Below are 12,855 nucleotides of genomic sequence, written 5' to 3'. Positions count from 1 at the left end.
ACAGCCTGTAAGAATACCTGACTGTCTGTCACAGTACTGAAGATATTGCTCTCAAACTCTGCTTTGAACTTCTGGCGCCAGCATTTTACCCCATAACTGTTGGCACCTGTGGGGTGAACAGGGCCATTTGACTCGTCTCCGGAGAACAGCCTCTCCACTGGAGGTGTTCACCCCAAGTAACTCAGATGCTGTGAGGCTGAGAAAACCCTGCTTGCTCGAAGATGCTACCCTCCATCTTAGGACCTTGTCCAGGGGTGTCTGGCTGTTGAGGGAGTGGAGTAAAGACTTCACACACAGAGAGGGCTCAGAAAGGGTTGCTAATGGGAGTGAGGTCCAGTCCATATAGCACTGAAGAAACTTGCAGCTCAAGTGTGGATATTTCCATCCTTGAAATATCAAGACACCCAGATGCTCAGCATCAAAGTCGCATTTGAGCCAAGTCAAACACATTCAACTAAGAAGAAGTAACTGCAAACACTCCAATATTTCTCCAAAGTGCCATCCGGAGCCAAAGGCTTTCAGCCACGTGTTCCCAGGTTGGATGTCGCAATGATCAGTTGTCCACCCGTCTTCCATCAGTAATGATATTACCACATCAGAGTTTCACCACTTTCTGTGCTACTTCAAGTCAAAGACTCAACAACTACAGAATGGCTTAGTTCTTTAATTTAGCACCAGGCCATTCAACTACTCAGGGTTCCAAAGCTGCAGTCTACATCTTTGGCAAACTTAACATAAACTCGAATCACTTCTGTGGTTGAGAGGGTGTAGTTTGCCATACCAAATTTACTTGTACTTAACATTGAAGCTGAACTCGAATGCCACTGGTCCAACTTTGACTGTTTGAATTTTTTACCATTCTTAAAATACCTGCTTCACTTAATTTTTTTTCTGTTTTACCAGTGAGCTCTATCTTCCCAAAAGCCTAACAAATGCGATCACAGAACTGGAAAACGATGATCTAACCGGTTTTCTCCCAAGCAATTTCCCAAAAAATGGTGCAGCTGACAAAAGCACTAGCTCTCCATTTGGTGACGAACAGCAAGGAGCAGACCCACACAAACCAATTTGCAAATTGCACCATCTAGCTTTATGATGACTTACGAGAAACAATCAATAGACTCAGCAACGGCCTATAATGGCAGAGGTGGTGAATGTAAATCAGTCACAAAGAATAATGGGAGCCTGAAAACGAATGGCATTAGCTAAATGTGATTGTACCATATGTGCATCTGTTGTGCTAATGCTGCATTCTTTGATTTCATCTCTACTTAAGACTAAGAGATGGGGCCAGAATAAACTGTACACGCTAGACTATCCTTCAAGTAGTCCCGCAGTTAAGGGTACTGATCTGATTGAAATAGTTTATTTTGTCGATCCAGAAGAACAAGATATTTGTATAACTATGGCAATTTCAAATCACTGTCACTATCTTAAATTAAATTCAGACATCCTACATGATCTGGATCATGATGTTACAGAGATAATGAGCCATTATTACACTGAAATAATTATTTTTGAAACTGCAAAACCTACAGAAGACCTTTTAACCGACTTTAATCTGGGCAGATGTGAGGGTTTAATGGGATAGGTAGAAGGTTTAAAAATAGGAAATCAATTCCTACTTAGATACACGTGGTACTTACCTTAAGCAATGTAGATTTGCTTTTATGCCTCCCCCCTTGCCATATTCTGCTGCAATTCAAGTGTTACACCCCTAGTTTCAATTCAGCTGTGGCTGCCATGTAATCGAATACTATGGTGATTAAGAAAAAGAATGTGACAACTAGGACAGATTGGTGATCAATGGCATGTATTGATTATGTCCAAACTTAGAATAATCAAATGAATGATGGAGGATTCATAAGGTAGAAGATAGATGCCCTGCAAGCCCAGCTTGAAAAATAGGCTGTACTGACATTTTTAATGTCAATTTCTTCGTATATGCTTGTTATGTTACAGGCACTCAGGGACAGAGTTGACGTCACCTGGAAAATTCCCCATCGTAAAGCGATAAAAAAGATTAGGGTTGGAGCAGTGGAGAGTTACTGACACAGTAATGTTCCTGTCAATTCTCTTAGAGACATTATTTTAAAAGAGATGCAGATTTTGGCCTTAGTCGCAAAGGTGTATAATTAGTCATGTGTATACTTACTATTAGAACTGGTGGTTTCTCCTTTAGGGCTAAGGGGGTGCGCTCCTCCGAAATTCCTGCATATCTACATTAAAAAATATTAAATAGATCGATTTGTTTGGATACAATTGTATCTCCAAACAAATCGATGTATCTAACTCTGGGCCGTCATTCCTAGGCTGCCTGCCTGCCCCGCCTCGTTTTGACGGAGGAGACGGAAGCCAGACAGTAAATAATTTTTTTTGCACTGTGACTCACAACGCAGGGCTTAGCTTTCTAAAACCCTTCATTTCCATTGTGGTCTATGTTAGTATCCACTTTTGGCCAGTGATGCTTTTAGCGTCATGGTTTCGGGTGTTGGAGTCTTCATCTTTGCGTGAGGGCAGCCATCCATCATTTACAGGCATAGATCCCACCCTTTCCCATTCATCACACATTAGGAGTGAATGCAAGCATGTGCAACTTGGTGCCTTGTCTTAAGTATTGGTAAGTGTTAGAATGCTAATCTTGAGTTATTTATATTGAGCTGTGACCCTTTGTCACCTTAACCTCCCCCACTGTGACACCCCAGGCCCTGGCTTCAGATCGCTAGCCCCTACAGAAGTGGAGCTGCTATATTTGTTCCCCCGCTAAATTGTTCCAAAAGACGAGCAGTGTTCTGATTTCCCTTGCAAAGTTTAACAAAATATCCGAGTCAAGCTCAAAGCTCATGTGCTTACAGGAAAAGAAGTTATCTGATGTATGGTTTTAAAACTGGCCCTATCTTCAGAACCTTAACATTCATGTTAAAAACATGGATTGATTTGCAAACAATGAATGTTAAAAACTTTATGATAATGTGTGTCAGTGATTTTGTTCCTCTCTTTTTTCACGTTTTACTTAATGTTGCATTCCCCAAGAGAGTTAACTGTTTCATCTTGCTGTGTGTTTGTATTTTTTTGTGCATCATAATACTCTTCAATAGTGCACACTTTGAATTGTGCCAGGATGTTTCTGAAGGGCTTTATTGAGCGCGCTGAGGCTGAAGTCGGAAAAGCAAAGTGCCTGTCAGTGGGTTGGCGCCTCTTCAGAGCACACAGAACAATGGTCGTGTATTCCAATTCCAATTGAAATTCAGTGTAAATGTGTGCGAAGGTTGTGCAAAGAGGTCAAAATATTTAGAACATGAAAGCAAAAGGAAACACAGTGCTGAAATGTGTATGAGTGCAGTGTATGTTTGAGATGGTAAAATGAGGGTGATGCGAGGAAGTGCATTTATGTAAGAGTGAAAAGAGGGTGCTGAAGAGGAAAAAGAGGAGGTTACAAACGTGCAGAGAAAAAGGCATACATATCTAACATAAGGCACACATAACTGAAGGCCATGCTCCTTACACAGGCCTCAATATTTAATTTATAGTCTCACAGTTTCAGAATTTAAACATTTCCAGTGTTAATTATTTATAACAAATCACTGTTGTTACTCATTTACCTTAAACTGATAACCACTGACAAACCCCAAGGGACTGACAAGTTTTAGGTGTATGACAGTTGTGTTATATTTCTGGATGCAATAACATCTCAGAGAGAAACCAAAATACAGGTCGGGTGGCACACTAAGGGAATCACAGAAATTTATTTTACATATCCCTTTTAGAGAGCCCCCACTTTTTTCATTCCACTTAAAGGACCTGTCTGCACATATTTCGGTATGACTGATTGCAACCAGCAGCTATGGGTGCTTCCCAATGCCTGATTAGAACATTTTCTTCCCAGTTGATGCTGCATGTGGTGCAAGACACCGGGCAAGCACACACTTTAAAGGCCTGAGGTTGTTGTGCTGTACAATTTGCACATTAAAATAACTGTTGAACTTATTATTGCAGTAGGATATGATGCAGTTTTAAATGTGTATAATATTTCAAGGCTATACATTCGCTGCCTTATAAATCATGCTTTCTCACTAAATTCATTTGCTTTCAAATGCACCATTTGCCCATCATTTTTCGATTTTTTTCTTGGGAGGAGGACCCACTGTGCTCCCGATTAGGCTAGCTCGCTTCACCCGCTCCATAAAAGTCATACGCAACCTTTACACCCCACCACTTTCAAATGTCATCAGCCACCATTGGTGTAACCTTCCACATTTATGCTATTCACTATTGCTTTAAGCTATTAACCATTTCTGAATGGAAATTTACACCTAGGTGTAGGCTTACGTGTCTCCACCCCTACAGTGGTATTTACAACTGTAGAGTTACTACAAGTAACTTTATGACTGTATTTCACATTCTGCATACTTGGAGAAGGAGATTGCGGATGGTAAAATATGGGGACCTTTAGCAAAGCTTATTATTTCAAAAAATATATTTTAATGTATTTGTAATATAAATGTAAACTGCTACTATTAACCTGGAAATACTAAAACAGCAATTTCAATTTCATGATTATTTGTTTTAAAATGGCATTTAAACCAAGACCAAGGTGTAATGAGTTTAATGTGTGCAATACAATAAAATATTATTGAATAGGTTATTAGGAGAACATGTAATAAATTGGGTTGTTCGTTGACTGAGGTGTGAGGTTTTGTCAAGCAGCAACCACAATCCTGGTAAGGATAAGACACAAGCAGACCCCAAATTAACCTGTGCTCAACCCCCGGCAGCTTGACACAGAGCAGCCAGACTTAACTTAGAGGCAATGTGTTAAGTATTTGTGCAACTCTTCAAACAGTAAAACAGTGAAGACACACCACAAAAGGAGCCCATAACACATTTAGAAAAATAGAGTCGTTTTTAATAAAGTAAACACAACCACAACAACATATTAGTAGAACTGGAGATACTGAATTTTAAAGTTGTAAGTAAAAATAGCTCCAAGAAGCACACATTGCTATCAGGAACATCTGGTTGCACCAGGCTGTGACAAAATCACAAATCCAGGTCGGCCGCAATGGAGTGCAGGCCGGCTACAGGGACTCAGTTAGGTCCGCTGAACAATCTACTTTAAATCCTGGTTGCGCAGAGGTGGGTGGATCTGTGTCACAGATGTGTTGTGCAAGTTCTGAGATGCGGCAAGGCTGTGGTTCTGTTGCATCAACGTCGAGGATCCCGACTCCAGGGTTTGCGTTGCAAAAGCCGGTGTCAGGGATGTATTGCGCAGTCAAGACGATACATCGGTTCCAATAAGCTGTGAAGCTGCAATGCGGACTTTCGGCATAGATGAAAGATGCTAGGAGCTGCACCAGCGACAGCATCATGCAGCAATGGTTCCAAAGGCGAGGCATCTGCCCAAAGTTGCACATTGCTGCATCGTTGTGAGCCTTTTGCGACGGGTCCAATCCACCCAGTAGCGACGATGAGTCAGTTCTGCTTGTGGATTCGCCAATTCAGAGTGGGGAATATGTTTGATCTGCTTGAGATGCGACGCTCAGCAGAGGCGATGCATCGTTCCACTGGCAGGTACCTTAGGCCCACTTCCAAGGGTCCAGGACCGTGGTGGCACCACTTGTTGCCATGGATGGCAGAGTCCAGGTGCAAAAGCAGGGTGGTTGGAAGTCTGCATGTCCCTGAGACGTCAGATTAGGAGGCCAGTCAACTAGCCCTTGGAGTAACTGTGTGTTCAAGAGAGATGCAGCTCCATTCGTTCTCACCCAGGCATTAGGGCAGCTGGCAGAAGGTCAGCACAGCAAAGCAGGAGTCCAGCAGAGTGGCAGTCCTTCAGCAGCACAGCAGCCCTTATTCTTGGCAGAGTATCCACAGGTCCAGATGTGTACTGAAGTGGTGATGTCTGAGAGCCAGTATTTCTACCCTGGTGCCCTAGGTCTGGAAGGTGGGTGAAACTTCTAAACAGTGGCTTTGAAGTGCAAGGAATTCCCTGCCTTCTCTGTCCTGCCTCCAAGCTGGCTGGAGAGACAATACAGGGTTGTTAGGCTTTCTGTGTGTTGACAGGATACAGCCTATTCAGGTGTGAGGCTGTGTCCTGTTCCTCCCTCCCATCCTGCCAGTGATGGACCATTAAGACACACCTAAACTCCCATTGTGTGTGACTGTCTAGGAGAAATACACAAAGCCCAACTGCTGACTACATCCAGTCATATAACCAGAGAAAGGCTGCAGGCACTAAGGGCCATATGTACGAACACTTTTTCCCATAAACACAGAATGGGTAAAAACCTTTGCTACATATGGCCCTAAATGGCTAAGGCAAGAAAATGCCAATTTTCTAAAGTGCCATTTTCAGAATGCAATTTAAAGTCCGAGTTCACCATAAGCTAGGATTTTAAATTATGATTCCAGCGATACCACATTAAAGGGGTTATCTCTTTCCGTTTTGAAATTACACTTATAAACTGTAATAAGGCAACTCCAATGTGATGCTATGGAAGAGATAAGCCTTGCAGTAGTGAAAACATATTTAGAGTTCTTCATTAACCGGTGCATGTGAAATTTAGAAGTACATGTCCTACTTTTTAAATACACTGCAACCTGTCCTCTGGGCTGTCCGGGGCCTACCCTACAAGTGACTTATATGTATTAAGATAGAAGGTTTGGGTCTGGCAAGACTTTTATTTTGCCACATCGAAATGGCAGACTAAACTGCACACACAGGCTTTACAATGGCAGGCCTGAGAGGCTACTTAAGTGGGTGGCACAGTCAGTGCTGCGGGCCCACTATAATAATTTAGTTTAAAGGTCCTGGGCACATATAGTGCTCTCTAAAGGAACTTACAAGTAAATTAAATATGCCAACTGGGGATAAGCCAATCTACCATGCTCTAAGGAGAGAGCACAAGCACTTCAGCACTGGTTAGCAGTGGTGAAGTCCAAAGTCCTAAAGCCAACAAAAACTAGTTCAGCAAAATGTAGGAGAAGGAAGGCAAAAGGTTTGGGGTAAACCCTGCAAAAAGGGCCAGGTCCACCAGAATTGTTTTGATGTGTAAACAAAAGGGTGACACAATGTACGAGGCAGTAAACAATGCTTTATTCTCATGTCAAGCTTGCTGTGATGTGATAAACTGCGATTTGACAATTGGACTGTAGTAATAAGTGTATGAGTGTGCAATTATTAGTACAGTTGCTCTAAAAATAACCTGTTACTGGAATGAATATATATATATATATATATATATACATATATATATATATATATATATATATATATTTATTATCAGCAGGTAGTTATAGCTAGGACCATGTTTCCATAGAAAAAACATGTTTTTCATTTGCCCATTTCTTTGGTGCCGTTTGACGAATTTTATAAACAATTTTCCCCCAAAAAAGTGATCCCGAGAATCTTGTTATACATGGGTAGTTTCTGTGTGATCCATCAAGCGGGGGCCGAGAAATAGGAGTAAGGGGTCAAAAAAGTTGTGTTTCCCATGTTAATTGCCATAGGGATTTTGAACACAATTACAGCCCGAGCTGCTGAACGGAATTATACCGAATTTGGCAGAAAGGTAGCTTTTGGTTCAGAAAGGAGCCTTTTTCTTGTTTGGAGTAAATCCGTTCAGTACTTTTTGAGATAGTAAAAGAAAAAGAAATATAGATATTTAAAGGCTCAAAAGATTTGCGAATATTTGTGAATCCTTTGCGAAAGCGTGCAGGAATAGAAGCGCTGTAATTGGCTGGCCACAACCTGAACAGAAAGTTGCAGCCACCATTTTAATGTCCCAGGACACGGTCCAGAGGGGTGAAAAACAAAATGAAAAGTAGCATAATGGGTCAGGGTTGAGGCACCCTGAGCCCAGGGTGGGTAATTATTTGTCTTTGAGGATCAAATTATAGGTGTTTAAAATGATTTATTTTCACCATGAGCGATATTCACAAATTATTCGCAAATATTTGTTGGAGAGTATTCACAAATAATTCGCGAATATTGCACACTGTGAAAAAATGTTTTTAGAAACATTCACAGACTCATTCATACACTAACTAATTTACTCAAACATGCACTCAGAGACGCATATGCCCACTCACACAACCACTAAGACCCACTCCTAAACTCACACACCCACTTTCAGACCCTCTCAGGCACTCAGGCACCCGGCCACAGATCCAATAACAAAGACAGGCCCTGTGGCTAACCCCACTGCGCATGGCCTTTCGACATGCACAGTGTGAGGCTGGATCGCTATACAGGCTATAAGGGAATGCCAAAGGCTCTGCGCATCGGTGGTTGGATTAACGTATAGCAATTAAAATTACTTTACATTAAAAAACATAAAATTCACTGAAAAAAACAAAGGTTACAGGGACGTTATATTTAGCTTCTTAATTTACTCGTACAAAACCATAGAAATTCAGCAGTTCTAGTTATTTCAAGTAACTATAACTCGCGCCATAAGGTAACTACAACTCACGCCATCGCCATGCACAGCTACTTACTCCAGATAGTACAACACTGATGACATCTTTTGTGGCATATTTGATATTATCACAGCAACATTTGCAATAAAATTATTGACGAGAAAACTGTGCACGGCGAGGTTGCGAGTTATAGTTACTTGAAATAACTAACTATAACTGCTGAATTTCTAGGGTTATTGTACGAGTAAATTCAGAACCTAACTATAACGATTTGATTGGCGACGAGCTCAAGAAAGTCCTGAACACCTCCATCACCTCGGCCTCCTTCCCTGAAGTCTGGAAACACACTGAAGTGAGGACCCTCCTTAAGAAACCAGCTGCTAATCCAGCAGAACCCAAGAACTACGAGACAATATCCCTACTCCCCTTTCCAGCAAGGTTCTACAGAAGGCAATGAACTAGCAACTCACCGAACACCTAGAACGCAACAACTTCCTGGACCTCTGTCAATCTGGATTTCAAGCCAACTACAGCACCGAGACAGCCCTGATCACAGCCATCAACGGCATCAGGGAAAACCTGGACCGCGGCGAAACAGCAGCTCTCATTCCCCTGGATCCGTCAGACGCCGTCAACACTGTCTCCCATCACATCTTGATCAACAGACTCCTCCACATCCTAATCCAGGGAGACGCACTCAAATGGATCGCCTCATACCTCACCGGAGGGACCCAGACAATCAGTCTCCCACCATTCACATCGGAACCCAAGAAGATCAAATGTGGCGTTCCCAAAGGCTCATACCCACCCTCTTCAACACGTACATGACCCCCCTGGCCAACACTGTCAGATCTCACAGACTCAACATCATCTCCTATGCGACAATACTCAGCTCATCATCTCACTGTCAGAAGACTCCTCCACCACCAGACCCAAGTTCCACAGATGTATCATGAACGTAGCCCACTGGATGAAGGGCACTTGCCTCAAACTTAACATGGACAGGACAGAAGTCCTCATCTTTGGGAATAACACCTCTCCAAGGAACAACACATGATGGTCTGATGAACTCGGACGCACCCCGCCCGACAGACCATGCCCACAACCTCGGCACCATTTTGGACGGCAAGCTTTCCATGACGGAACAGGTAAATGTAGTCTCTTCCGCCTGCTTCCACACCATATGCATGCTCCGCTAGACCTTCAGATAGTTTTTAATCAACAATAGGAAGGCCATCACACAGACCCTCGTCATCAGCAGGTTGGAATACCGGAACACACTTTATGTAGGAATCACACCTCTTGAGGAAACTATATACAATACAAACATTGTGGCCAGACTCATCCTTAACCTCTCTAAATGAACTCACACCGCACCCCACCTTAAGAAGCTACCCTGGCTCCTGATATAGAAGAGATGCCAGTTCAAGATGTTGACCCACGCAGAAAGAGCCCTGCACAATGAAGGACCAACTTACATCAACAAACACCTGAGCTTCCACCAAGCAACCAGACACCTCCTTCTTCCCCCTAGATCCGCCGAACCAGCAGTGGAGGGTGCTCCATTTCGCACCTGGTAGCCTAGCATGGAAGGACCTTCCCCTGCACCTCAGGACCACACCATTGCTCCAACAGGTCAGAAAAGGACTCAAGACCTGGCTCCTCGAGTGAGCAGATCACCCTGAAGCAGGCAGCAACTCCAGCGGCTTGAGACCCTCACGGGTGATTTGCTGCGCTTTACAAAACCTTGATTGATTGATTGAGGGTGGTAATACAGTACTCCACAAGAAAATGGTGGGAAGATAACTGTGGACAATTGGGAGCTCCCAAGGCCCTTGTTCAATGTAACATCAGCTTCTAAACCAGGAACTGCTATTCTTTGTCTCCTCCTTCTGGGATGTTGTGCAGGCTGTTGGCTAGTACTCTTACCTCTGTCTCAGGACGAGGAATGAAGACAGGCGGTCTCATCTCAAGGGTCATGTCCCCAAAATCCCACTCACCAATTACATACTGGACAGGCATCCTGAAAGAGAAAAGAGAAAGGTCATCGGGGTCAAGGTTCTTCCTTCTACTTGTCACCTTTTGTGATTGGCCAGTCCAAAACTGCTTTATCTTATCCAACCTGAAGAGGAAGCAGTGTGTATTTTTTATAAGTCAGAATCCAGCACAGCTGACTGCTTTCTATTCTATTTCTATTTTTATTTTATTATTTTATTTTTATGCATTTTGTCGACAAAACGAATACAATTGATCAGGGAAATTCTAATATGTAGCTTGGACACATTTGTTTTTGGCAGCAAGAACTATATAAAGGTGTTTGCCATGGTAAATATTAAAATACAAATGCTCCTTGTCACGACTCTATTTTTGAAGAAAAACACATTTCAATATCATGTGAAAGTGACATAAGAAATAAACGTTCGAAGTTTCGTAGACTTGATATTCTTAGACGGTACTTTCACACAGCAAAGCAGCACACATATGTATGTGCTTTGAACTGTGATATTTACAAACCAGAACAAGCTTTCCCCGAAAAATCGCTGAGTGCGAAAGGCTGACAAGGGCCTGGCCCTTCTATAAATCCCTAGAAAAGCAGAGTTATAACCGATCGAGTGGGACACACAGCGAATAGTTTTACAGGAAGAACAGCTACCTATTGAGAACAGTTTTTGTCTCTGTACAGACTCCTGCTGGGCTATGCGAGGCTTTCTTGCAGTACAGAGTGCTACAGAACTATCCATCCCTCCCTATTCGAGGAATCGGGACGGTAACCTTTCTGCCCTGACTGAGAGAGCAAATTCCATTCTGGAACACCAGTGACACCATGTACCATTCCATGAAACCGAAAGATTAATTAAATGCCATCGGATCTCCTGCGAAAGTAAAATTTAAGGGAATTCAGCCCAACCCTGGCTTGGCCTCAACCACTATGACGTCAACAAGGTTTTGTCTCTGGACTCCAGACAATAGAATCATCTAACTGGAGACGTCAATGACTGTTCAAGTCCCCTACACCCCAAATACACACACATTTTCTCTATCATCGGCTGGCTAGAGGCCACTGCTGAATCTGCTCACTGTCCTGTCCCGCCCCCTTACCCCCCCCCCCCCACCCGTGTACTCTGCCAAGTTTTAAGGTGACTGTAGGCATAGGACCAGAGTGATAAATCAAACAGATTGAGTGATAAATGTCACGTTTTCCAACAGAACCAGAGAGGTATCCTGCACTCTCAGGGAACATGCTCTCCTTCTCCTTTTGTTAATAAGCTGTCAGTGAAGTTCACGGTCTACTCCACTGTGTCACGCATCACTCCTCTAGCATGAACATGCTGGTTCACTGAACTTCCCGCTGGTGTACACTTGCTTGGCTACATGTACTTGAGGTATGATGGACAATTGTTGGTGTCATGATTTCTTCCTAAAGGGAGCAAAGCCAGGGGCACGACCTTTAATAAATGACTGTTTGGGAGCTATATATTGTCTTGTGGTTTTACATAGCACGAACCTGGCATAAGAGCCTTAGAGCCTTCATATTATTTTAGGCGGGGCGATTAAACGATTTGCCCAGAATAAGAGGCTACTGAACCAAGGTCAGGATTCGAACCTAATTCAGTAGTAAGAAATAGTAGATTAAAAGAAGGGGTAGCTAGTGCTCAGTGTAGACAGGGGCGCAGCTTGGTCAGTATGGCTGGGGATGTGAGCTTAAGATTTACCAACAATCACACGCTGGGACATCTTGTTAAAACACATATGAGAAGCGGGACATGAAGGGGTTTAAGGGGCAGTGGAAAGAGAGAGGAGGATGGCGGATTGTTAGGGGTACCTAAAACGCAATATTTTTCAAACTAATCAACATTTTTAAGGCCTTTAAATGATAGAGAAGGGAGAGAGAATGTGTGTGTTTTTGACAGTGTGGGCATATAAAAATCACAGTGCAAATCTGACGGACACTTCACATTACTCAACCGAAAGCACGTTGTGTATCTAACTATTTAGTACAGAATACAGTTTGTAGTGGGGTGTAACACCCCAAAGACCACCCCCACCCCCAACCCTCAAGCTATGCCTGTGAGTGCAGGGGATCAATGTCTGCATAGGAGACTATTGGTGTTGGGAAGAGCAAGAACTGCTAATGGCAAAGTGGCGGGAAAGGAGAGAAAACTAAAGAACTGCGGTGCGCAAGCAGGAGCGCCTGGGGAAACTGTTACACATGCTAAGAATAGATACCAAGTACTGCTGGAGGAACACAGAGTGCAGGAAATACTGAAGAGGGAATAGAACTGATGGAAAAGCAAGAAATGCTCCGGAATGGGGAATGTACGGGAAGAAAGAACTGCTGATGGATCAGAGAAATAGCCAGGCAACGAGATGGGAGAGGCGTGGAAAAAACATGATTCTGTGGAAAATACATAGAAAGACATGTTATGACTCTTGTGA

At 43.0% G+C, this 12,855-nt stretch overlaps 1 protein-coding gene across 3 annotated transcripts in view; it reads right to left on the bottom strand.

The window, feature by feature from the left end:
- Window positions 1–12,855, bottom strand: part of HEMK1 (HemK methyltransferase family member 1) — a 150,992-nt gene that overhangs the window by 101,214 nt on the left and 36,923 nt on the right. For all 3 annotated transcript variants that reach the window (XM_069206767.1, XM_069206766.1, XM_069206765.1), the window contains one exon: window positions 10,348–10,441. In XM_069206767.1, coding sequence (XP_069062868.1) covers window positions 10,348–10,441 — 94 coding nt within the window. The remainder of the gene's footprint in view (window positions 1–10,347; window positions 10,442–12,855) is intronic.

The sequence above is a fragment of the Pleurodeles waltl genome, chromosome 9, assembly GCF_031143425.1.
Source record: "Pleurodeles waltl isolate 20211129_DDA chromosome 9, aPleWal1.hap1.20221129, whole genome shotgun sequence".
Classification (NCBI taxonomy): Eukaryota; Metazoa; Chordata; class Amphibia; order Caudata; family Salamandridae; genus Pleurodeles; species Pleurodeles waltl.
This window is presented reverse-complemented; position numbering and strand designations above follow the sequence as displayed.